The sequence below is a fragment of the Marmota monax genome, unplaced genomic scaffold (genome assembly GCF_021218885.2).
Source record: "Marmota monax isolate L192 unplaced genomic scaffold, Marmota_monax_Labrador192_F-V1.1 WCK01_AAM20220418_F8-fsc00001, whole genome shotgun sequence".
Lineage (NCBI taxonomy): Eukaryota > Metazoa > Chordata > Mammalia > Rodentia > Sciuridae > Marmota > Marmota monax.
The window spans coordinates 54,538,995-54,565,255 of NW_026693777.1; the positions used below are offsets into that span (position 1 = coordinate 54,538,995).

General features: G+C 34.0%; 1 protein-coding gene across 3 annotated transcripts in view; it reads right to left on the reverse strand.

Moving 5' to 3' along the window:
* Positions 1-26,261, reverse strand: part of Wdr72 (WD repeat domain 72) — a 202,160-nt gene that overhangs the window by 106,759 nt on the left and 69,140 nt on the right. For all 3 annotated transcript variants that reach the window (XM_058584810.1, XM_046461496.2, XM_058584811.1), the window contains exon 14: positions 23,697-23,899. In XM_058584810.1, the coding sequence (XP_058440793.1) occupies positions 23,697-23,899 (203 nt within the window). The remainder of the gene's footprint in view (positions 1-23,696; positions 23,900-26,261) is intronic.

The following is a 26,261-nucleotide window of genomic DNA, read 5'->3' on the forward strand; positions in this document are numbered from 1 at the left end:
GAGCTCACGTAGAAACCAAGCACAGTTGCTCCAAACAACAAAGGTAACTAAAGTCCTATTTAAACCTGGTCCTGGATGTCAGGCAAAATGTATTTAATCACTGTAACAAATAAAATGTCCTTCTAGATTTATAACCAGGATTTTATACTTGCTCTTCACCACAGTCTGTTTTGGCACATACTGGCCTTTCACCAGTTAGAGAGAAACATATTAGGAAGTCAGAAACAAAACAAAAGAAAACAAAACTTCTACCTTTCAAATATCAAGAAGGTGGGCTGGAGTTGTGGCTCAGTGGTAGAGCACTTGCCAGGCATGTCTGAGGCTCTGGGTTTGATCCTCAGCACCACATATAAATAAATAAATAAAATAAGAGATCAATTGACAATTTTTTAAAAATCAGATTAAAAAATATCAAGAAGGTATATTTCATGTGCTTTAGGAAATGCTTATTAAACCATGGTTACTGAGGCTGGGGTGGTAGCTCAATGGTAGAGCACTTGTCTAGCATGTGTGAGGTACTGAGTTCTATTCTCATCACCACATATAAATAAATAAAATAAAGGTCCACTGACAATTAAAAAATATTTTTAAAAAATCATGGTTACTGTGACACAAACTTCTCGCTAACAAAGTCTATCCCATCTTTGACTTCCCTGCTTCTTATAATGGCAGCAATAGTCTCCCAGTCCACCACACTTCTCCTTATACATCATGTTCTCCTTCTCTTCTCTTAGTCCTCTCTTTCTTCAATGACTCTTCCAAAATATCTTCTTCTTTACATTTTATTCATCATTCGTGCACTCATCTGTCCATCAAATATTTATCCAGTGTGTCCTATGTGCTGGGTATTATTCCATATGTGGAAGATTCAGTGATGAGCAACACAGTCCCTGAAGCAGGCAGTTTACAGAATAATTCATCTCACTCCAATCCTTGCCCAGCCTCCTTTTCTATTTGTAGCCTGTGCTTTGTGCTGCTGCTGATTCTTCTGCTATTAATAGTTTGTCTTGGCCTTATGGCCTTTCTGACTTCTCTGCCTGTGAGCCTCTTCTCATGCTGAGAGTGCCCTAAACATCCATCTGTAGGAATTCTACTCTTAGGACAACTCATTTCTCCCAAGAGCCCTCCCTCTATAAATCTTTTTTAATTCTTCCTTCCAGTGGTAATCTTGCTTTTCTGGGGCCAACAGTTTTATTTCTTTTCTAGTCTTTACCTTTTGTCATCAACATATACAAAAGTACCATTGTTCTTCACCCACCCTAATCTCTGAGAAGTTAAGAATGGGTTACACTCCGTGCCAGTTCATAAAACATGAGGTCCTTCACAGAACTCTTCATTGAGTCTACCTGTGCCAGGTAAAACTGGATCATGTAACCATTAAAGGAAAACATACTCATTTCATGACAGTCTTCCCCTTCAAGATAATGGTGGAAGAAGTCAATCTAGGTCTTTTTAAAAAAATTTAAAAATCCAGCACATTTTATTGCTATTATTAAGTATGATTTTGTTTATAATAACTTGAAATTCAGCCATTAGGCATTAGTCCTACACATTTTCATTAGCCCATCTCTAACCTCTGTGTGGCCAGAGGAATTCACTTAAGAAGCTGTCACCTAAGTGAAAAATAAATGTGTCCTAACACTTCTCCATTTAAGCACCTAATTACAGTTCAGTCGGGAAGTCAATCTGTTCTGTAACAGATTACTGAATCATCTGAGGGTTCCTGTCCATTGAGAACTTCAGTTAGGAAGCTCCACTAATGGATCTTGGGGTACTTGGATGACATGGCCCCAACTTTGGAATACGTCTCCTAAAATCTGACCTACTGATACAGAATTTAGCATAATTTGGAAAAGGACAAAAGTTTTCTTTCAGATATTTCTCCACAGATTACAACTAAAAACCACTGCTTTCTTTCCCTTCTCCGAATATGCATGTGCCCGATACAAATAAATATTTTTCTGGTTCTTTTAAAAATTCTTTGAAGTGGAATTTCAGGGTTAAAGTATATGTAACTTTAAAGTGTTAGATAAACTGTTAGTGCTCCAGCAAGGATATTTCAAAATACTGAGCAAATGCATTAATATATAGATACCATTGAAGAACTTAGCATTTCTTTAAATATTCATTAATCCAATGATAGAAAATTTACATTGTTTTTAGTGAGAAAAACTTAACAAATGTTCTTATTTTTCCTGTGATTTAAGTGTGGCTCTTCACCCAATTTTCTATTTACTATTTCTTTTCCTTATCTTTTTTAAATTTTTTTATTAGTTGATCAAAACATTACAATGATCTTTACATATCATGCATTTGATTCAAATGGGGTATATAATTTTATTTTTCCACGTGTACTGATTGCAGGATCACATTGGTTATATAGCCATGTTTATACATAGGGCCATACTAGTGTCTATTGTATTGTGCTGCCCTTCCTATCTCCCCTCCCCTCCCCTCCCCTCCCATCACCTCTTTCTACCCAATCTACTGTGACACGTTTCTCTCTGAACGCGCCCGATTTCGTCTTTTCCTTATCTTCTATTGAAACCATTACAAAGATTTTTCAAGCCTGTCATTAGGCTTTTAAATTATGGGTTTTGTAATACATTTTTTTAAAAATAATTTAATTAGTAAAAATAATTAAATTACAGTTCAGTCGGGAAGTCAATCTGTTCTGTAACAGATTACTGAATCATCTGAGGGTTCCTGAGGGTTCATATACATGCACACAAAGACCTACACATGCTTTTGACTTTATGGCCTAGAAAGCAGCACATCAACAGCATCATAATAACAGAGGCTAGCACAGGACTGTGGTTTGAAGAGTGAGAGAGGTTCTTTACTATCCATAAATGTCAGGGTCCTCTCTATACTGTCAAGCACTCACTTCCTAAAATTCAGTCTTGATCCATTAGTGATACATGAAAACCAATACTGCAACACTGTATTTTGAAAGTCTTGAATTATGACATAAACCATACCTGAAAAGTCAAGTTACTGTATATATCACTGACATGATATCCAGGAAAAGAAAATGCTTTTATATTTTCCCCCCTCAAATACATCAAGGCATTAACTGATTTAATACACATAACCACATAAAAATTTCATGGAAAGTACAACTTAAATGCTATTTTACCTACCTAACCTTCTTGTCTCTGAAGGCTGTTTACCATTGGGATTCAATTTATTCTGGGAACTCTGCTACCTCCATTAGCTGATGGAGAGTCCCATATCAGTTTACCTCTTCTTCACCCTTTCCTAAGACTAGTCATTTTCCTAACAAGATACTTGCTCCTGATGAACAAGTTTCTCCTTTGCCTGCTTCCTTGTGCTTTCCCAGAATCTAAAGTAGAAACACAAAAAAGTTCTTATTACCTGTGAAGATAAGGCAACATTTATCCAATGCTAAAACACTTTCCCACAATTTTCACTTTAGAATAATTTGGTCTAAAACATAGAACTGATATAAAAGTAGACTTTACATTTCCTTGGTTTATGAAGTTTGATGATATGTAGCATAATGAGTACTTGGCCTCCATCGTAGTAGCAAATTAACAAGTTAATTAATTAATATAACAATAATGACTAAATGCTGAATAGAAAACTTACTAAGTAAGTCAAACAATCCCTCACATGGCACAAGCAGGTTATGAAGGGTTGGTTTGTTTTTTCTTCCTGAAATACTTCCAGCCATCTGTCCTCAAAGAGACTATGAAGCTCCATTCCAGCCCACAAAGCTCAAGTCCCTATTTGTTGTTTTTCCCTGGTACTGGAGGTTGAACCCAGGGGCACTCTAGCACTGAACACACCCCCATCTCTTCTTATTTTTATTCTAAAACACAGTCTCACTAAGTTACCCAGGCTGGCTTCAAAATGGCCATCCTCCGGCCTCAGCTTCCTGAGAAGCTGGGCTTACAGGTGTGTACCACCACGTCCAGCTTCTAGGTGTTTTAAAGCCCAACACTTATAGTTTCTAGAATAACTTGTAGCATCTGGGGCATGATTTCTATTTAACTGAGAACCTAGCCCATCTTAAAGTAGCTGCTGGAGAAAAGGCTGAATTGGGTCTGGGTCTTTTCTAGCTCCTTACATATCTAGGTTTAGTCTCAGAATAATACTAGATACTATTTGCTTAAGTTAAAAGCTGAAACATGTGTTTGCTTGTAAAAGAAGAAATAACATCCTTTTCAACAGTTCACTGATTTCCATAATCTACCCTAAAATGTCTAAATTTAATTGAAAAGATATTTCCATGGAGAATCACAATATGATTTAATTTTACATAGGGAAACTAAATGTATAAGACATAATTTTACCCATTAAAAATGTATACAGTAAACAAACATTTATATGTTATTGGGACCTTCAGTTGTAAAACCAAAATCAAATTTAAGTTTTGCGTTTAACATAAATGCTAACTTAAGTGTTTTCTATATGATTATTTTAGGAATAAACATCTATCATGATTTAAGAGAAGCAGGTATCCATAAAGTAAATGAAGAGATCTGTGAAGGAAACTCAAATATTTGAAAAAATTAAGTACAATTGATTTTTACTTGTTTTATAAGGGTGAGGCTACTTTAAAGTGCACACAAACATAAACCCAAAACACAAACTGCAATTTTCCTATACCATTGTGAATGTGAAATAAGATTTATTTTACTGTGTCTGTTCTGGCAATTAGGAAAGTCTCTTTATCTCTTCTTGTTGCTATATAGTTTATCTTAAGATATTTTTATAGAAAAAATCTAGATGTTCAAAAGAGCTCATTTATATTTCTCCATAGGAATTTTATCTTCATTGACAGAAATCAGTAAATATTTTTAAAAGGATTTTTTTATTGATTAACTAAATGAAAAGGATCTACAAAGGGCCTTGCCTATACTGCATCCAATACACATTAGCAATCCTAATAAATGACTTAATTTCATAGGAAACCATAGCAGGAAAAGATATGCAAGTTATGAAATATATGAAATATACATATATTTTTCATACAAAATATACAAAAAATCCGGAAACTACTGTGGACCAAGAGGAATGAGCAAATATCCCATCAATGTATAAATCAAACAATAAGGTGCAATTGAAAGTGCTAGCCATTCATTTTTAGATTCTTCAAGCCCTAGGTTTCTGGTGATAGTTGTTGGCAGTAAAACTGTCTTCCTCCATCTGGTCAGGTGGAGAGCAGCATGATTGGCAGTGCAAATAGAAGACAAAGGAGAAAGCCCTCAATCTGCAGCTGATGCACAGGAAGAACACAGGGAGCTGAGTTTACAATAGAGACAACATTACCAAGCTAATGGCACGGGCAATCATGGGGCCACCACGCATCCCGGGTATCAGCAGGGCATCCATTTTCAGCTAAGTGTTAGAGTACCTTTTTGCTTTCTCTCACCACTGCAGGGGTAAAACAACCTAGTGCGTGAAACCCACTGACTGGTAATAAATTACTATATTGGATACTTTTTGTTTTCTTTCAGCAATGACTTTACTGTGTATTCTTGCTATCATTACCAATTAAAGTAGAGGCTGCTTTAGCAAAGTGTATCTAACTATATATCAGCCCAGATACTCCAATTGCTTTGGCTAGTATCACAGGGTCAAGAGTCTCCTTTGACCTTTATCATCTAAGTCTTTCTGACCACTCACAATTTGAAGCAATCTCAGCTGAACAGATGGACACTTCTGCATCACTATAAACTTAGAATATAAAGATAAATGAAATTGTGTTTCAGACTTCAAACTGGTTTATGAGTATAAAATATTATTGGAGTGTCCGAAAAATCTCTAAAGACCACAATCTCATTCTGGCTAATGTGCAAAACTGCTTGTTTCTTTTTTAATTGCAGGTTTTGGATTTAAAGTCTGAGGAAGAGTAGAATTTTGTAAAGAGGATCTAGCAGTCACTTGGTTACATTTTAAAAAATATAATAATAGCCCATTTTAAAATGCAGGGTGCCATGTGCGGTGCATGTTTTTTAAATTAATAATGCACTAAGAAAACTGTCATACACATACTAAAACAGTAAATATTGAATGAAATAAAAATGAAGATTTTAATTTGTACTAGATATAATTTTTCTCTTACATTATGTAATTTACCTGCTAGAAAGAGATTCTAGTATTTTTGTATATCTGAATACAAAAGGAAAAAATTTTTAAGCATCAGCTTTATTTTATCCATTTGTGTTTGTGTATCACCTTGTTCTATTTGAGTATTTTGAAATTGTTAGGCAATGCATATATTTTTCTTTATTTAAAGCAAAGGCTGGGTCTCCCTTAAAAACAATAATCATAAAATTTATTATTCAAATGAGGCTATTTTTACAGTGAAATAGTGTGCCATTAGTAATTATAGTGTAACAACACACATGAGCCATTGTTGACCTTATGAACCTAGATGAAGTGTCACCCTCTCTTCAAGAAATAAGGCAATAAGTTTACTTATTAAAAAATCAGTGTTTCTGTATCACTCTTAAAATGTGACCACTGTTCTGTAAATCACAATTATATCTCCATAAATTTATTTATTTTTAATGGCCAAAAAGAGAATTAGCAAGCTGGAGGTAAAGCTTAGAGATAGACAGCATACATGAGACTCTAGGTTCAGATCCCCAGAAGTGCAAACAAAACAAAAACACAACTTTTTTCCCAAAAATTTCTGGGTCAATTTTAGTTCTAATTCTTAGAAACAAACAAACATCTGATTTGTTGTAAGTGAAATAATAACCAAATCCACATAATTCAAATTTTTTAAATGTCTATATTTTGTGCTTATAAAATACATGCAACTAGTATCCTGTTGTATTTTCAAAATAATGTCTCAGTAATCAACTAAATTTCTGTAACACAAACAGATTTTGTAGTACGTGAAAAATTATATATATATATATATAATTGATTTAAAGGTAACAAAAAGTTCTTGACACTTTTGAAGAACTTTTAATGACCAAGGTAAAGGAGTGAGGGCAAGAGGAAGGGAAGGAATAAGATAAACATTACCAGAGTCAGAAGAAATGTTCCAGGGCATTTTGGAGTGAGACTGGCCAACAGATGAGAGAAAAACTGGGAATAAATCCATCCTCCTCCAAATAAGAACCACAACTACACATGTGGCCTCTGCAAAGGGATTGAAACCTCATACCAAATTTAAAGTTTCAGGATATTAGAAGTAATTCCCAAAAGCAAACACAACGAATCTTTCTAGGCAGTAATAGAAATCCACTTCAAGGAAAGACTTTGAGAGAGTTCAGGGGTGGGAGGAGTGTCAATAAGGTTGAGGCATGGACCAAACAAGAATTATGGCAAGTAATTCTCATAATATATATATATATATATATATATATATATATATATATGAATATATACTTGTATATATCCATGAATAACTAAAAGTATTTGCTGGTAAACTTATCTAACATTCTGCTGAAGCCAAAATATTTCTCCAAAGAGTAGGTTATCATCAGTACTAGAGACAATATAGAAAGGATATTCTGTTTTGGAGCAAAGCTATGAGAAGAACTCCATTAGAATGATAGATATATCTGGCTACATATTAGGAACAAAATGTGAAGGTTCAGAATTATTTCTGCACACAAACAACCTAAAAAATAACTTTGTCCATAAAATTGAAAATATATATTCAACTATTAGAAAATCATTATAGTATGTAATATGAAATGTTAACATAAACACCAAATTCTGAATTATAGTAGAGATTAAAGAAATTTATATACACTGATAATTTTTATAATTTAGACAGTGAGGGACACTTGAAAAAGAGCCTTAACTTAGTTTTTGCTCTATTGGTTTTGCCTTTAATGAATAGCACTATTACTGTTTATAACACAGACAAAAGAAAACTAAATCATTCATAATTGTGACATCTAGGAAGATGCTTAACTTTTTGAAATAGAAACCTGGAGAGAAATTATACTTTCTCACAAAATCTCACAGAATTTTATAGATGAAATAGAATCTTAGAAATCATATCTATGTATTCACTAGTATGTCTACACATGCTTTCGGTTCACATGCAGTGAAGAAGAAATCAACTTGGGTTATCTTTATATGTTATATATGGTGTTATCCAACTTGATATCAATAGAGGGATGGACCCACAGACTGAAGACACCCAGTAGAGGCTTGGTGACCAATTCAAAGCCACAAGGCTATTCATTTCACCAACCTAACTACTGAAGTGCCAAAAGATGAAATCAGAACACAAAATGACTACTCGCCGTTCAGTGCTCTTTCCATTCCATGAAATGTGATCTCTCATGCTTATGTGCTTCGTGTGTCACCTAAAGATTGCTAGAAGACCAAGAAACCACTTTTTTCCTCACACTTTTGACAGATGGATACAACTAGTTGAAAGACAATTTATATTCAAAGGTGGTCTACTTCACATCTTATTAAAAATTCAAAGACACAAAATAGAAATAAAACACTTTAATATCAAATTCCAAAGCAATTTCATTAAAAAGCCAACTCACACATGGCAGAAAAGATGTTTCCCATATGCATTCTATAAATAGCTACTATTTTCTTAAATTTCTTTTAACCTCTTTTCCAGTACATAACTGTCAATTAAGATAACAAGTATGTGTTGCTAAATTACTCTGAACTCAGCCTCTAGAGATGAAAACTAATTAAAAGAAGTGTGCTATAAATATGTGGATTGGACTTACTCCAAACACCTTTGCTTCCCAGCTATGACACTTAAGTCAGTGGCATCATGTCAATGCTTTCTAAACATCATACTAATCAGCTTATAATTGGCCAAAAAGGTCAGGAAAGGTGTAAGTCTAGGGAAAAACAACCAAGTCAGAATTGGTTTACCACTAAATAGAGCAAGTGCTGGGAGCCATTAGCCAAGTAGGTATGACAATTTCCTTGCCAGCGTACCCCATGTTGCTGACATGTTGCAGTGACATTGAATGTAGGTGACCTTGCTCAAGGACCAAGGCAGATTAGGGTGTTCCCGGTTTTAAGATAATCGTGTTTAGGGCGTTCCCAGTTTAGGTTCCAGGTTTAAGGTTTAAGATTATTCCTGCTGGGAATAGGGCATATCCTGCTGCCTGAGTTCCCCTTGAGTTCTCACAGGATTCAGACAGTATATTTTGGGAGACAGAAGCCCAGTGGGAGTAGATTTGGGCAGAGAACGTGGATTTGGGCAGAGAATGTGGATTTGGGAAGAGAACGTGGATTTCCCCAGAGCGTGATTGTAGACGGCTGGTGTGACTTCGGGAATAAAGAGTTGCTGTTTGAATCTACAAGCTGTGTGGTGGCTCGTGATTGTGTGCCCAGCCAGACTGCGGCATTTGTGCCCAGCCAGACTGTGGCAAGCAAGAGACAAAATTTTATAGAGAGCTTCTCTTTTGAATGATTCTTAGGTGTATTAACACAAAGAATCTCCAGCCACAAGCTATTTTGGATGTATGTCTCTGTGTGGTCACCAGATATTTCAGTCAATGCAACACATTCTTGTTAAATTGAAATCAATACCTAGAGAGTGCATAGTTTTAAAAAAACAAAAAATGTATAATTTAAGCTAAAGTTTATAAAATACCTAACTGAAGACATTAGTTCTTTCCAAAAACCATACTTTAATAACCTATTCCTCCCTAGCAATTGAATGATAAGACCAAGTTTGTACACTACCTTAAAGAAGTTAAGAAGCAGAGGAAATAAGACAAAAACCTCTATAAAGATACATTATATCTCACAAACCAAAGCTCTCAAATTCAGTGAAAATAGCTTTTAAGTTTTATCAAAGAGAGAACATTACAAGAAAGCTGTTAATAACAGCAATCAACCACAGTTCTTTCCAGTGGAAAGGATGCACTGCTCCTCTTGAGGCTTAATATACTCAATTAAAACACAATCTAATCATGGTACTGCCTACTGTAAGGATCAGGAAACCGTGGCTGGCCGGCTAGCCAGGCAAATCATGCCTATCTCCTCTTGTTGTAAAGGAAATATCATTGGGACACAGAAAATCTTTTATTTATGTATCCTCTATGGGTGGCTTTGTTTTGACAAGGCATAGTTGAGTCATTACGTAGACTGCTGGCCCAAGAAGCCAAAAATATTACCATTTGGCCTTTTAGAGAAAAAGGTTGCTAATCCCAGTTTATCCTAATTAACTTCAAATGCATACAAAAATGTTTTTACTAAGTAAAACCACAATATAAAGAATGCAAATTAAGATATAAACCCCTTTGATTTAAGTAAGTTATATTTTGACAAGACTCAATGTTAAGTTGTTGTTTTTATGTCACTCAGAGAATTTTCCACTATAAATATACTATACATTGTTCTTGAAAGCCCAAGTCCAGGAACTACTACAACTCAATAGCAAAAAACAAACAAAAACTAATAATCCAACTAAAAATGGGCTAAGGAACCAAATAGGTATTTCTCCAAAGAAAATATAAAACCAAACAATGGGTTATGAAAAAATGCTCAGGATTTATCCTGGAAATTGAAACCAAAGCCACAATGAAATATCACTTCACCAAGACACTATCATAAAACCCAAACCAAGACAAACAGAACACAACAAGTGTTGGCAAGAATGTGGTGTTCATCCAAAAGATTGAAATCAGGATTTCAAAGTGATATTACCTCTCTTGTGTTCCATGCAGCACTATTCTTAATAACTTGGATGTGGAAATAATCTAAATGTCCAATGTCAGATGAATGGATGGAAATGTGTTATATGTATGTGATGGAATAATACTCAGGCTTTTAAAAGAAGGAAATTCTGCAATATGTGCAAAATGAATGAACCTTGAGGACATTATGCCAAGTGAAATAAACTAGTCCAAAAAGACAGATACTTACATGAGATATCTAAAAGTAATTTCACACAATCAAAGAGTGGAATTGTGGTTACCAGGGGCTGGGTGGAGGGAAAATGGTGAGTTATTAATTAATAGTCGTCAAAGTTTCAGTCCTTAAACTGAATTAGCTCTAGTAATCTGCTGTACAACATTGCAAAAGAGTCAATAATTAGAATAAGTGCAAGTCCAGATTCAAATATTTATTTTTCTACAAAATTTCAATACATTATTTTGCATTACTCCTCATTATGCATTCTATCTCCAGTCATATATACACCTCTCCAAACTTCTACTCACCATTCACCTTTATATTCTGGGCTTTTAGACCCACTATTCCCTACATTAGAAGATGATCTAACACAACATCCTGCACTCTGTGGACAGAGTTGGCATCACCATCTATGGTGACTCCACTGGGATCTGGGTCTATTAGTCACATATAGCATATCATAGCTTTTACTGAAGATATTCAAAAACTCAACATCACCTAAAATTTCCTTCTCTTGCTTCAACTATGCAATGGCCTCCTCTCCCTGATACCATCTCTCCTCTATTCAAGTTTTCTACATAGTAACTTAAGTGATCTTTTCAAAACATAAATCAGAGCATATCACTCCTTTTGTGTAAAACCAAGAAAGACTCTTCTCAGTACCTGGAACTCAAGCTCCTTATCTTGGACTGTCACATCCAGCATGGTCGGCCCTACCTTCCTCTTCAGTTAGCAACTCCTAATTCTCTCCCTTGAGTTACACTGACCCTTTTGAGTTACACTGGCTCTCTTGGCTTCAATGCCCACATTAAGCTTATTTGTACTTTAGTTCTTTTGTTGTAGTTGCTTGCTTTGCATACAATATTCTTCCCACTGAATAATGGCTGGCTCCTTTCTGCCAAGCAAACAGTATAAATGCTACCCCTTCTCTGATATTATATGACCCCTCAGCCTACAGTAAATTTATAAGCACTCCAACACATTGCTTCCCTGCAGAGCTTTTATTGCTATCTGGTGTGTGTGTGTGTGTGTGTGTGTGTGTGTGTGTGTGTACACATGTAAGTTATGATCTGTTCCTTCTTACTAGAAACCTATGGACCATGAGCACTGGGATCTTGACATTCCTAGTATCATGAAGAGTATCTGGCACATAGTAGGTATACAATGAATATTTGTTGAGTGAATACTCTGTTTTGCATTGCATTCTACAAAAATTACATAACATACATAGTATTCTTTATTTACAAGGAGTTTACAGCCTATTTGAGAAGATAAAGTAAATACTTATAATTAGGGTAATCCTTAAGCAGTTTACAAGTTAACTAATATGTGCATAAAGATGGCATTTGACTAGGTACATAAGGATAACTGTTGTACATGACATTAAGCAGGAAGAGATATGTAGAGACTGAAATCAGCAGAGCCTGCACCTAGAAGAACACTGACCTACTAGAAATTATTGAAGAGCCTCATCTAAATGGGTTATTAAGAGACAATAAAGAAAAGGAAATCTTATAAGGCTTGGAGTCTCCTGGGATTACTAATCCAGTACCACCTTTGTCACTACAATGAGTTATATAAAAGTATTTAATGTCATATATATTAGAGTGTAATTAGCCCTCTCTTCTCCATTCTCTAATGAGAAAGAGAGTGAAGCAATTTTCAAATGATCTACAAAAGAAGTAATCTGTGTTTGCTACTTGAAGGATGAAGAATTGTACCAGAGTCTTTGCATTTGGGAAATAAAACATAAATAAGGCCTCTTCATATTTATTATACTTACATTTCTAAAAGTTATTACAAACCTGTTGATTAGATTGTTGCTGGCTTCAGGGGTTTTGTATTGAGGGGAGGGCTGAGCAAAGTAATTATTCTAGGGAAGTAGAGGGCTTATGATACACAATACAATCCTCAGGCTATTTTTGAGTGCTTATTTTAGATAATTTTGTTACTGGAAAAACAAAGTCTAAGATTTAAGGACAAGTAAATGGGGCAAACTTTGGTGGTGAAAGAAGCCATCTTAACTACATTGCTTTTTAATCTTCCTGAGTCTTTTTCAGCTCACATGGTACCCACCTTACTTATGGGGAATCACTCCTCCCCAAAGTGTTGAATGTCCTAAATTTCATTACCATTATTTAATAAACTTTTTATTATAAACTTTTGAATTGATTCAGAATGATATCTAAATACTGATGAGTTAGCTATTGTGTTTTAATAGCTTTTTTGCTATTATTGGACTATTTTTTTTAAGGCACTACTCTCTATAAAATCAAGTCACACAAAAGCCAGTTGGACTTAAAGCAATTAACTGGAAAAATAAATACATAATGTTTTCTAGTATTTTTATTTATTTTTTCTTTATAATTCAAAAAAAGAAGTATCCTCCACTTTGCCATCTATTTTTCATGTCTAGACTTTAGTAGTTATTAGTTCTTGAGCATATTCAACAAATATTTCTGAATGTCTGCCATGTGTCAGACATGTGTTAGGTGAAATGGATGTCATGATAGACTACAGGAATAGGTTGCCACCCTCTCCAAATTTATAATGTAGTAGACGGTCAGAAAGATAAAAAATGATATTAAAAATAGGATGCTGAGAAAGACAGTATTGGGAAGTGGGCTACTACTTACAAGGAAATGACACTGAAGCTTAGACAAGAAGATGAAGAATCCAAGAAAAAGCATGCTGGCAGAAGACTAGCTATAGTGGAAATATGAGTTTTTTTAATGGAGCCAAGTATCTAGGCATTAAATATCTGGGTTATGGTTCTAAACCTACAGTGGATATTCAATCTCTCTCTCATATATGCTTTATATTTTGATTTCTATGTCAAGGATGAATGTAGTTCAGATTAAGAATAATTGAAATTCAATTTTCCAGGCTTTTCTTCCCATGCAGATCATGCTGGTGGAAGTTGAAAAGGCTATTTCATAAGCCATAATGCAAGTTCAACAGACTGGATACTCCCATGGATGAAGGATATGTGTAATCCTTACAAGATACTTACCCTGACCTCATGATAACTGTCCAAATCAAATTTAAAGTTCAGAAGTTTTTCTTAATAAGAAAAGTACAGGTGTAATTCCTACTTCAGTAGATACAATAAAAGTTGCATAAAAGTATTGATTAACAATTGTAATTTAATGACCATTCTGAAATATTCAAGGGGGATACATTCTAGGTTTTGACATGTATCAACATGGCCAGAGTTAGTAAACAAAAAGTTACCAGTGGATGGTTAAAATCAATTAGAACTTTTAATTGTAATGTGGTGCTGCATATTTACTCTGAATGAAATTCAGCATATCCTGAAAATGGGAATTAAAAGCAATCATATCAAATGATTTATCAAGAAGACAGGTAACCACAGGAGGGCTACAAAAGCTTTAAGAGATGTGATGTATCATTCATACATAATGAGTCTGTAGTAGATTAAATTGCGTGGCCCTATTATACTTCATGATTTGACTATGATTTAAGTACCCATTTATTATGCCCTTTTTACAGATAGATATAGTAAGGATCCAAATCCTTAGATTTTATTCATTAGTGAAGTTTAAAAAGATTTTTACAATTATTCTTGTTACAAAGTGTATGATGATGCAATACAAAAACTCAGTCCTAGAATTAGAGGACATAGAATATCAGGCAAGACATAAAAACATCAAGCTCTGGGGCCACAGTTGGGCCTTTTGCCATAGGTTCACAAGAATAGTGAAGCAAGCCATTGTGTTAAGTGCTGTGTATCATCCAGAAGCTTGCTCATGGTATAACTCATTGAATATTCTGTATTTTACTCCAGCTTCTATCTTTACTAAGACAGAAGGGTAGATCATTTAAGTCAGGTGTATATTTTAGGGCATATTTGGTTATGATTAATGGAATCATCAAAAGATATACTCACAACTTATAGTTTTCTGCTGCTATCACATTAATTCCATCCTTGATAACACCAAAAATCAAGGTAAAATCATGGTCTAAAGATTATTTAACCTGATAATTAGCATAAGTGAACATCAAACATGTTTATAAAATCTTAAAGACAGACAATTTCTTATTCACAAACTTGATTTGAATTGTAATTGACAGGGTTGAATAAAAGCTAGGTGTTGATGATTAAAAATGCTAGACTAACAATCACATGATAAAAAACTTTGTGAAAATTCTAGACTTAGGTAACCTCTTAGATTTGGGGAGTCATATCAGATATCAAACGATATCCTCATTTAAGTCTCATGGTAATTATTGGAAGAGACAGGACCCATGTTATTCTTTCCCCATTCTACCATACAATCACACCATTGATGTCACGCCATGTCGTTGTAAAACAAGGATTAGCTAGAGAGATAAGAAAAAGGAAAACACATTTGCTACCAGAGAGTAGATGAAGAAAGTCAAATTTTATATAATGACAAGAGACCTCTAGTGGGAGCTAGGAAGAAAATAGTGACTGTGAGCAGGAATTTGTATTTTGTGTTTTCATAATGGCTTTCTAAAAACCATCTGGTCTAAGACAATATCTGAAGACAAAACACAACTATAGTTTTTAGTCCTGTTTGTGCACAGAATTAAATACATGCATAAGAAAGTCCCTACTGCTTTCAGCAGCCTACTACGATAATTTTTATGTCTAGCAGGAACAATCATACTTGGACCAAAAGGTTTACACAGGATTATTTTAAGATGAAAACAGCTGTTTTCAGAGTAGTTAAGGAGAGTAAAGACAATTATTAAATAGTGATTGTCATTTGGGGATGCAGAGAACTGGTGGCACTTTCGGGATATCACTATTTAAAATCCAATTCAGAAAAATGGACAGCAATGTTGGCTGGATATATTTTCTAATAATATATATATTCATGCCCTTAGTTCTAATAAATAAAGCTAGGGTCTTAATACATTTTGTTTTTAATAGTACAAGTGAAATATTCCACGAGAATAAATGCTTTCTTTTCAGAGAATTGCTTCCTGTAACTTTTTTGCATTTTCTGCTCTCTCAAGGCCAGTTCCAACATAAGTCATTGGTACAGAAGTAGTGCTCCTGTTGGGATTTCTTTAAATGAGTCCAGATGGTACACTCAGTCAATAAGTGATATTACCAGCTTTCAAGAAGAAAGATTTTATTCTCCTCCTTTTCTTTCCTGTTATAAGCAACTAACTCTGAGTTAACTCAACATTGAATTTCTACAAACTTCACTTTTTATTCCTGAAAACATCATCCCATGTGTTATTCATAAAATAGATAAAAACACAACCTATTCTTAAGGTAAGATAATGATCTGATTTTCAAGAACATTCTGTTTCTTAAAAGGTGAAACATTTATCAACACCTTGTAGTCAAAACCAGAGTTATTCAATAATAGAACACTCAGACCCACTGCAGTGAATTTTTGCCTCAGCAGTTTCAGACCCATTTAAGCAGGTTAAATAATCCATCTTTTGGGTCCTATGAGATGTAACAAATTTTGAAAGTCACATATTTTTTAAAAAGAAAAATAATTACAACAAAAGAAAAAAGAATGGAAAGAAGAAAGAAGGGAAAGAAAAATATCTCTAAATGATTATGAGTTGGTAATGTGGTATGAACATGATTACAGGATTCATATTTTCATAATATTTATAAAATAAAAATCTAAAGGAAAATTTAAAGACATGCTTTAATAAATTATACTCATGCTGTACACTTTCCCTAGATTAAGCTAAACGCAAAATTAAAATGCTTGATATGCTTAACTTTTCCCCATGTTTCTAAGTGAGATTTGCAGTCAAGTAAATGGATGATCGCAAACAGAATTTAATTCAAAAGGAGATTTGTAATCTTAGATCTCCATGTCTCTAACAGGGATGATGAAATATTTTGGGGGAGGGGAACTGAGGTGGATCTTGGCTAAATTTAGCACTAAAGAAATTATATAAACATACATTCAGTTGAAAAATCTTATTTTAGAATTACCAGAAGAGATAACATTTTTGAAATCAGCTAAAGCCAGAGCTGAGCAAACCCTTTCTCTGGTAGAAATCAGGATCGCCTATCAGCAATTATAAAAACAATAACATCAACCTTGAATCAGCCTTAAAGGTCTTCGTTCACAATTATATTATCAGCTTTATGAATTTTCAGTTGCTATCTCAGCCACAAATTCAATAAATGCAGAGTTGGCTAGTAATGGGAAGACAGTTATTTTAACTGTCTCACTGAAAAAGGCATTTTCCATGTTAACAATGACAGCTGTTTCAAATTCTGCTCAGCAACATTTGACGAAGATTTCCAACAGCTCAGGTAAACAACAGTAAAAACTCAAAATCAAATTCCGTCAAAACTAGAGATAATTTAAATAAATTATGTCTGTAATCCTAGGAAATCAATAGTCAGCTAAAACATTTTTATAACTTGAATTTTTTTCATAGGGTTCAAGACTTTCCTTGAAATATTTTTTTTTCTCATCTTGAGAATATAATTTCATTTCCTCTTCTGTATTTTAAATATAACATCGAACAACAGTAGAAAAACCCAATCAAAAAAGAGCCCTTGTGTGTAGTTATTGTAATTAACAGATTCAATATCTATTACTGCCAGTCAGGTATCATAGCAACCTTGTAGTGCTGAAAACTGCTAGAAAATTCTTCAAAACCAGCAAGACTGCTTTAGGAAAACAACACTGGAGACAACACTGGTTGTCAACATCTGTGGGTGTTGCCATGGGCACAGTCACAAAGGACTCTGCCATCTATACAAAAAGGTAAACACAGAGAAGATGGGAGGGACGCAGAAGACAAACTGATAAGAAAAATCACAAAGAAGAAATAACTGGGTTCACATGTACAATAGGCACAGGATTTTGAGCCTGTGTTTTATACTAATTCTATTATACTGAGTAAGAGAATCCAAATTCAACTTAGCTGTCATTGTGACTAAACATGAACCAGGGTTTGAAAATCATATCCTAAAACTCCACATTCGTACCATTATCACGGGTCTTAATTTGAAACTCCAGTGAATTGCATTTAAAACAATATTTAAACTTCCACTTATAAACCGTTGATGGTCGTTTATAAATCTACAGAAGGGAAAAGAACAGGTTACTATGAACAAGAACCCAATATTGATTTTTCAGCGGTGCAGTAAGGCATCTCCATTCTATGTGGCTGCTGTCAAAGCCACTCTTTAACAGCTGGAGTCAAATTGCACTATTTACAGCAAGAGCCCTTGTCAAGTGGACCATAAGTATCCTAACAATACACTATTCAAATGGCACTTTGCCACACAAATTGCTGACTTGATGAATAACCTATGTCAATGACTAAGGCCAATATAAAAGTTTCATTTTTATGAGAGGTTTTACATTCACACATTAAGTAAGCTTTCTTTGAAGAACTATTAGGCTATATATTTCAGGCCTTTGGACGCTGAAAATAATTAAAATCTGTTTAAATACATCAAGGGAACTTGACAACATTAATATGGATCTGGTGTTAACTACATTTGTCACACGAGTCAGAACAGTGTCCTTCTGTTGCTGGCACTCCCCGCCGGCACGTGCAGCACAATGCGGAACTCACATCAGCCGTGCACCATGCAATAGGAGCATTCTCCTTTTGTGCCTCTGATTTACATGGCCAACGAATGTTTAGATACAAGCCAGCCTTTGAAGTCCTGTGAGGAAATTCGGAGTGGCTTCTGTTTGTGAGGCAGACAGCTGGAGTTACTTCATGGTGTGTTTCCTACTTGTCCCAGTGACTAAGACCGCCTCAGTTGCTTTGAAACAAAGCTGTAATCTGCTTCTCATAGTTTTCCTCATGACTGGGATCACTTTAAAATTTTTTTTTTTCAACTTGGGCCACAGAGAAAAGGGACATTCTTTATAAAGAAGTTATTTTTTAAACTTGTTATGTATTATAGAAGTCTTTATTTAACTTAGAGCAGTTATTTATAAAAGACTTATGAGAAATAACTACACATTGCCAAAAATTTGCACCATTTCAAATATAGTCATAAAGGAAACTGCCTTGTAGACTTCTCCCCTATTCTGTATTTGCCTACCCTGTGTTACTATAAAGGGTGTTACCATTTAAGCACTAAAGTTTTAAGCTGGGATTCATTAAATCAGAGTACTTAATTTTAATCTAATGCTTACAGAAAGAAATCATTGTATTTTCATTGAGTGCTTTCATGTTTAATAGGAAGTCTATTTTCTTCCAAATTGTATAAAATCAATGCAAGATATTTTCCACATTAGAAAAATAACCATACATTGTTTATTAAACATCAAAAAGAACAGAACCCAAATTAATTACCTGTCAAAAAAGTGAGAAGTGTCATTCAACATGGAAGATTTATGCTTACAAAATGCAATTATTTTCAAGTAGATACTGTTATTTTTTGAAGTGATACAATTCGATAATATAATTAAATAAAAAGTAAGTTAAGCCGCAAGTTGTAACATTACCATTATGAATTACCATTTAATATTTACATGTAAATTTACAGGTGAAATGTTCAAATATAATTACTTGGGAATTTTACCTGTTCATTTTGGTTATTTTTGGGTGTCATAAAATATGAAAGAACTAACTTTTCATTCTGATAAGGTATAGGTAGTAGTGGGATCCAGTTTTTGGTGTTCTAACAAGGCACCATCTGTGTCTTACAAGAGGTATAAAGTTCTAATAAGATTTTTCTGCAGGTGGCACCAAACACATCAACCTAAGGTCAGATAAACCTTAAAAAAATACAGTCATATTTCTAGAAAGCTCAGCCAGAATGGAAATAAATGCAAATGTATTCTTTAATTATAATCAGTTTTTCAGTTTAAAAAAAGGTGAATATATAAGTGCATTATTTAAAGAAAATTCCATTTCAAAAAATTCATTTGGATTGGGAGCCATAATTTGTACATCTGTTTTTCACAAAGGATGGTTTTCAAATAGATATGAGTTCCTAGTTTCTGTAAGAGAATAGACTTGATATAGGGTCTTTTGGGTTACACTCCACCTGGTACATAAGATTAGGATGAATTGCTATATTAAAACTTTAGATATGGAGGGGAAATAGGAAGCACTGACTCTTTTTGACTATGACCCCCAGTCCAGACAGGACAGGACAGACCATGAGCTGGCAACCTAGAGCCAGTGCATGAACTCTGGTCCACTGCCTGTTTTGTAAGTGGAGTTTTAGTGGAATACAACCACATTTGAAGAGTTGTCTATTGCTGCTGTTGTGCTCCAATAGCAGACTTATGTAGGTACCACAACAAAGATCTGGCCTGCAAAGCCTAAAATATTTACTATTTGGTTCTGTACAAAAACTGCTTAAATCTGATCTTGTTCACCAGGGTTCAATACAAATAAAGAGCAAATCACAAGTCAGGTTTATAATTTTAAATTGACATATTAAAAAAAGGAAATGGGTGAATTGACTTTAAAAATATGTTTTATTTAACCTTACATATGATAAATATAACCATTTTAACATGTGGTGCTGGCTGGCCATAGTTCAAGTGCTCAACAGCCACATGTGCTTAATGGCCACCACATTAGGCAAAGCTCTAAATAAGCAACCAGGGGAGCTGAGACCCACTCTAGAGATAAAGTCAGCTCAGCAGAAGGCATTCCCAGGACATTACAATGGGCCTAAAATGTGGCAGTTAACATAATCCTTCTTTTCCTTTTACTCACTTTTCAGGCAAAAAAAAAAATGCAGAATTTAGGAATTCAAAAACCAACCAATCCCAGACAAAAAGGCCTTTTTTCCTTGAAATACAAGAAAGCTACAAAAATTTCTGCCATGTAGAAATGATATTAACAAGGATGTTTATTCCCTACTTTGAAGTTAAATTCCTCCCACTGCAAGTTATACAGGTTCTATCTTGTTTTATCCTCGGCAGTATCTAAGAAAAGCAGCTTCCCATCACTAATATGATATCGTATTCCATTAAATCCTTTAAGACTCTGAACAACCTCTCCTATCTCAAAGATTTTTCTTTGTCTAGCTGCACAAATTCAACTTCTCTAACATTTCAGATTGGACCAATTTTCAAAGTGTTTTTTTTTTTTTTTTAATTTTTTATTGTATTTACTGTTTTCTTTTAAACCTCTCCCCAAATCTTAAGCACTCTTTAAATGAAGGAAGAAAAACTGAATATGACATTCTCTAAATGTCCTAATGTTGCCAAACAAAAATCAATCGTTCACTCACGTGTTTGACATGCTATTCTTTTGTTTCATTAGTTCGACCTATTATTAGAGTATTTTACTTGTATTTCACTAAAACACACACACACACACAAATCCTGAAATATAAAGTAAGCTTAGACACCCAGAATTTCATGGGCTTACTATATTTCCACCTATAAAATGAGCGTGATGTAAATCCTCTTTTTGGAAGTTGATTTTTTTCTTCTGAAAATTATGCAAGCATTTTGCTATGTGAATAACAAGGAGAACAGGGTACTTAAAAGCACCTTTGAATTTCATACTTATCAAAGTTGTAAATTAAAGAAGATTAAGATAAAACAATCTAAACAGTCTTAACTCTAAGAAGATGAACTGTTAAAAGAACAAATTAATGATAGGTAACGAAGATACCTAGTACATAACTGGAAAAGATATAACTTAGAAAACAAATAAAAATATCTGTAGTTAACATTACACACAGTAACAACAGAAGTATAGATGTAGAACAAAGGAGGTGACAGTCCTGTTGAATTCAGTTCCTCTCCAATTATAAAGAATAAAGGTTGGAAACTATAGTCATCTAAGGTAAAGGGCATCAGTTAGAAAATAAAGTTGAAATCAGCCTATGAGTAGAAGACAATGACTCTGGCATTTTATTGCTTCCTGAAGTCAAGAAAGATAAGAAAGTTACAAATTACATTTAAAAAATGAAATTTATATATACTATTATTTCTACCTAAAGGGTAGCTCTGAGGTTCTCCAAGAAACTGAAAGAAATAGCAATCAGTTTACCTTCTGGGAATTAAACTAGTAAAATTGGCACTTGAATGAGATTTCCTCCCACAGATCTTAAGCATCTGAAACACACAGGTCAAGAGACATTCAGCTCTCCCCAACCATTCCTGCAGCCTTCGCACTGACACACAGTCTACTGAGAGCAACAAGGCAGCCTCCAGACAGGAATGTGTGTCCTTCAGCTGCCCTCACTGGCTGCACTTTATTTACCCCAACCTTATATGTGTGATTCAATTTCCCACCTTATGTTCAGTTGTGAATGTTAAAAGTTTCATTGTATCGATGCAATTTTCCTTTAAAAATAACTCCTTTTAAGTTAGAAATAAAAAAAAAAAACAGATTCTGACAACCTAAAATAAATGACTAAATAAGAAAAGGGGGAAAAAAAAAACTGTTACATAAGTACTGAACTTAGCATCTGAAGGAAGAAGGTATAAACAAAATAGGTTAGTCTAAATAAAATAGTAAGAAGAGAAATACAATCTTTGGGAATTTTTCATTGTATATCAGTCTTGACCAAGGAATATAGTAGCATGATGGGCTGAAAGAGTTGGCTGTATTTGACTCAGAGCTCAGTGAACCCTATGGCTCTGACTTCATGTTCATCAATGTGCCTTTATGGTAATTGGTGCTGTTCCAGTCTCTGTGTTAGAGGATGGACAGAATTCCAGTTGTATTGGCAATTGTAAAATGAGTGTTTTTCTTGTTTATATATTCATTTTTAGGTGTTTGGTTATGTTACACAGTTCTTAAATTCTGACTCAGTTGACAAATTCTGGACTCTGATAAAATCTAAATCAGGTCTCTAAATCTAAAAGTGTGAAGATTATGTGCTAGGACCCTGTTACTAGCTCTGCTTCTCTGAGACAGGGCTTGGACAGCCACTTGGCCTTTCTTGATGATAACACATCCTTTACCACTAACTATATATGTACACATGAGATAAAAGATGGTCTTATTCAAAGTTGTTATTAATGGTATTTGAATACCATTAAAATAATGGAAAATAACTAATATGTCATTCATCAGCTAAATCTTGACTTAGAAATCCTGTTTCCAACATGTCCTTTAAATAATTTTAATGAAAAAAACTAAGGTTAATAGATGAAACATAAAAAACAACCATACATTAAGCCATAAGAAAACAATAAAGCATGATGCAGCCATTAACAAATAAAATTTACATATATTAGATAACATTATGAAAATATGTTTACGTGAAAAGATACATTAGATATGTGCATATAAATGCCATAGTTAAAACATGCTGAGGAGATAACTCAATGAAGTAAAGAAGAAAAGATGGAAAACAATCTCTTAAATAAAATGACAATATCATGTTTAAAAGTGAAAAACAATCAAGGTAGTACAAATTTCTGGTTTATGAGAGTAAATGCAAATTCTATCATTGTTTATTAACTAAGGCTTGGAATCCTAAAGAGGTGGGGATCCCATAGATGCTGAGTATATCAAAAGCATTGTCCATGCAATGATTTAGTTGATAACTTCTTGTTTATTTGCAAATATATGTTTAAAAGAGGTCAAATAAGCTCAATTGAAAATTAAATTGGACACACACTACAGAATGTAACTTTTCCTCCTCTTTGAAAACCATGTAGAATTTGATTTAAATTTTGATAAGCCAGAAACCTATTGTGTCAAAAATAATGCCATAGCAAGGATAATATTCACTCAAAAACTGTCCTAATTCACCCAAGATCACTTAGCAGATTCAATCATCTCTTAGTTCCTATTTAGATTCAATTATCTCTTAGTTCCTATTTTTGTGGCTTAAGTGCCACCATGTATTTATGAATGCATATTACTTCTTACTCAAGTTGATAATGTTCTTGGTGAGCAGCAACTTGATTTGAACTTACCTTACATGAAGACTCCACCTGCAGACCAGGGCAAGGTATTGGCCCAAGCTGGTGGGAGCTGGAGGATCTCTGTTCTATACTTTTGTGCTTATGTGTCTCTGAGGCAACTGAAAGTGCAGGTTCAGGCTTTAGAAGCTGCAAATCATCACAACAATTAAGAATAATTCTCGCTCTTTCTCCTGTCTCATGTCTTTCCAAAGTGCCTGGAAAACAAGAGTAGGAATAAAAATCTAAGCAAAATATTTATCCTCTTATCCTCGTAGAATAAAAAGACAGAACACAAAACACTCTTAACTGAAGAATCGCAATTCTTTAAGTTATCATGCCTGATTATCTTCTTGCAACCCAAAACAAACCAGCCTGGGAGATTTTTCTAAATTATTCAAATCACCCTCTCCCAAAGTGAAATTAAAGACTTGAAAAGCTTGTCTTCCTTCGTATGCTTTTTGAACTGCTGAAATCAACAAGACATTCAATAGTCTTTAACAGTGAAATCTCTTATTTATTATACAGTATGCAAGTGATCAATAACAAAGAGCCATGGAATATTTTGGTGCTGTCCCCTAGTGTTCCAAATCACAAATAACAGAGTCAATAGTAGTCGGCTTGGACACCAGGTTGACAGTGTTTCTGTTGGTAATATATAATTTGAATGATTGGGATAAATAGGAATACAGATGTTTTGTTCTTTTTCCTGTCTCATGTCTTTCCAAAGTGCCTGAAAATGCCTCACCACTTTGGTCATTGCAGTTTTTATTGTTGGTATGTTGTTATTATATCTGTTATGTTTTATTTCTTATATTTTTAGAAGGGAAAATAAATCCCTCGCCCTCTGATATTCTTCCAGTTCCAGAAGGGGTGCTGGCAAGTCCAAATGAGAGTTAAAAAGGTGCTGGCAAGTCCCAGCTCCTTTAAAATCTAATGGTAGTGCAGGGGTGGGAAACATGGAAACTAATTTGCTGCAATATTTAAAAGGACAAGCATAAAATAGAGCAAAAGTGTCAGAAAATAATTAACAGATAGTTGTATTTTTACAAAATATGATACCATGCTCTCAGGAAAAACTCAATCAATGAAATAATCATGACCTCTATCTCATGAGTTCATTTGCCTTATTAGTACTATAACACATTTTCCTCCAAATGAATAAAAATGCTAAGGGAATAAACTTGATAAACAATACCTAAATATAGATTTCATATACTCCTTTTCTACTGCTGAGAAAGGAAGCTATGTTATTTAAGGAGAAAGATTATTAATTGTTATTGATGGTAATAAGAGAATATTAACTAAAAAATTACAATAAGAAAATAGTAATATATACTATAAACCATGATGGCTTCAGATAGGTAGATAGTTTTGAAGATTAGAAATCCCAATTCTTCCTTATTTCTCCTTCTTTCTTTCAAATTCTTCCTTTGCAGAAACTAAACTACCATTAGTTGGTATGTTGGATTCTGAACCAGTAATAGCTCTATACTAATCTTGCAGACAGAATTTTAGTCTTGACTCTAACAATATTTTCTCTTATAATTTTTCTATATTCATGAATCAACATCTTTAAAATATAAAACTTATAGACATTCTCTTAAGCTTTCATTTTATATCAAGATTGATATTTTCAAAAAAGGAAGCTGGCTCAAGAATGAGAAAACTTCCTCAAACCAAAGATACTGGTTATTACAGCTTCCTTTAAAATTATTGCATTCAAGAACTTTTAACTATTTCACCTGTAAAATTCACCATCTTTCTAAGAAGTCTCAGTTGGAACACAGGGTCAGATATTTTCTTCTCATAGGTTTTCTGCAGTTCATCAAAACATGATGTTTTAAAAATATTTCAAGATTTTCTTTTTTTTGACAGGGTCTTGCTATGCTGCTCTGGCTGGTGGACACAGACTCCTAAAGCTCAAGCAATCCTCCTGCCTTAGCCTCCCTTGTGGCTGAGACAGAAGTGCACCACCATGCCCAACTTTTGAGGATTGTTGAAAAATAATTTAATGCACTTTAACACATGGCTCATGTGCCTTATACTATATACGTATAAGGCACATTTATGTATTGATATGGTTTATTTTATACTATCTTACACAAGTACAACTATTTCTTATAATTCTTGCATTTTTCAGTAATGACAATAGCTCACCTAGAAACTTGTATTCACACACAGATAACTAATCTGCTCCAACATCTACTCTGCTATTTACAGTGACAAATGTTAACAATGTTTTGTAAATAAGAATGATTCAGACCAGGAGTACTTGGAGCTCCCTTAAAATCTAATAATAGTACAGGAGCAGGAAACATATATAAAAACTAATTTGCTACAATATTTAAAACAAAAAAAAAACATGCTATTTTCACTAATAAGTAAAAATCTCTCATTCTAACAAAATATTAAACATTCGACTTTGTGAGTAACAGTTTCTATTATGATTAATTATAAAATATTTGAAATATTATGGATATTATTTTGTTTCAAAGAACCAATTTAAGCACAAATGTGACATAATGAGTGTTAGAGTCAATTTCTTTAAAAGTTATAGAGACAAATTTAAAAAGCAAC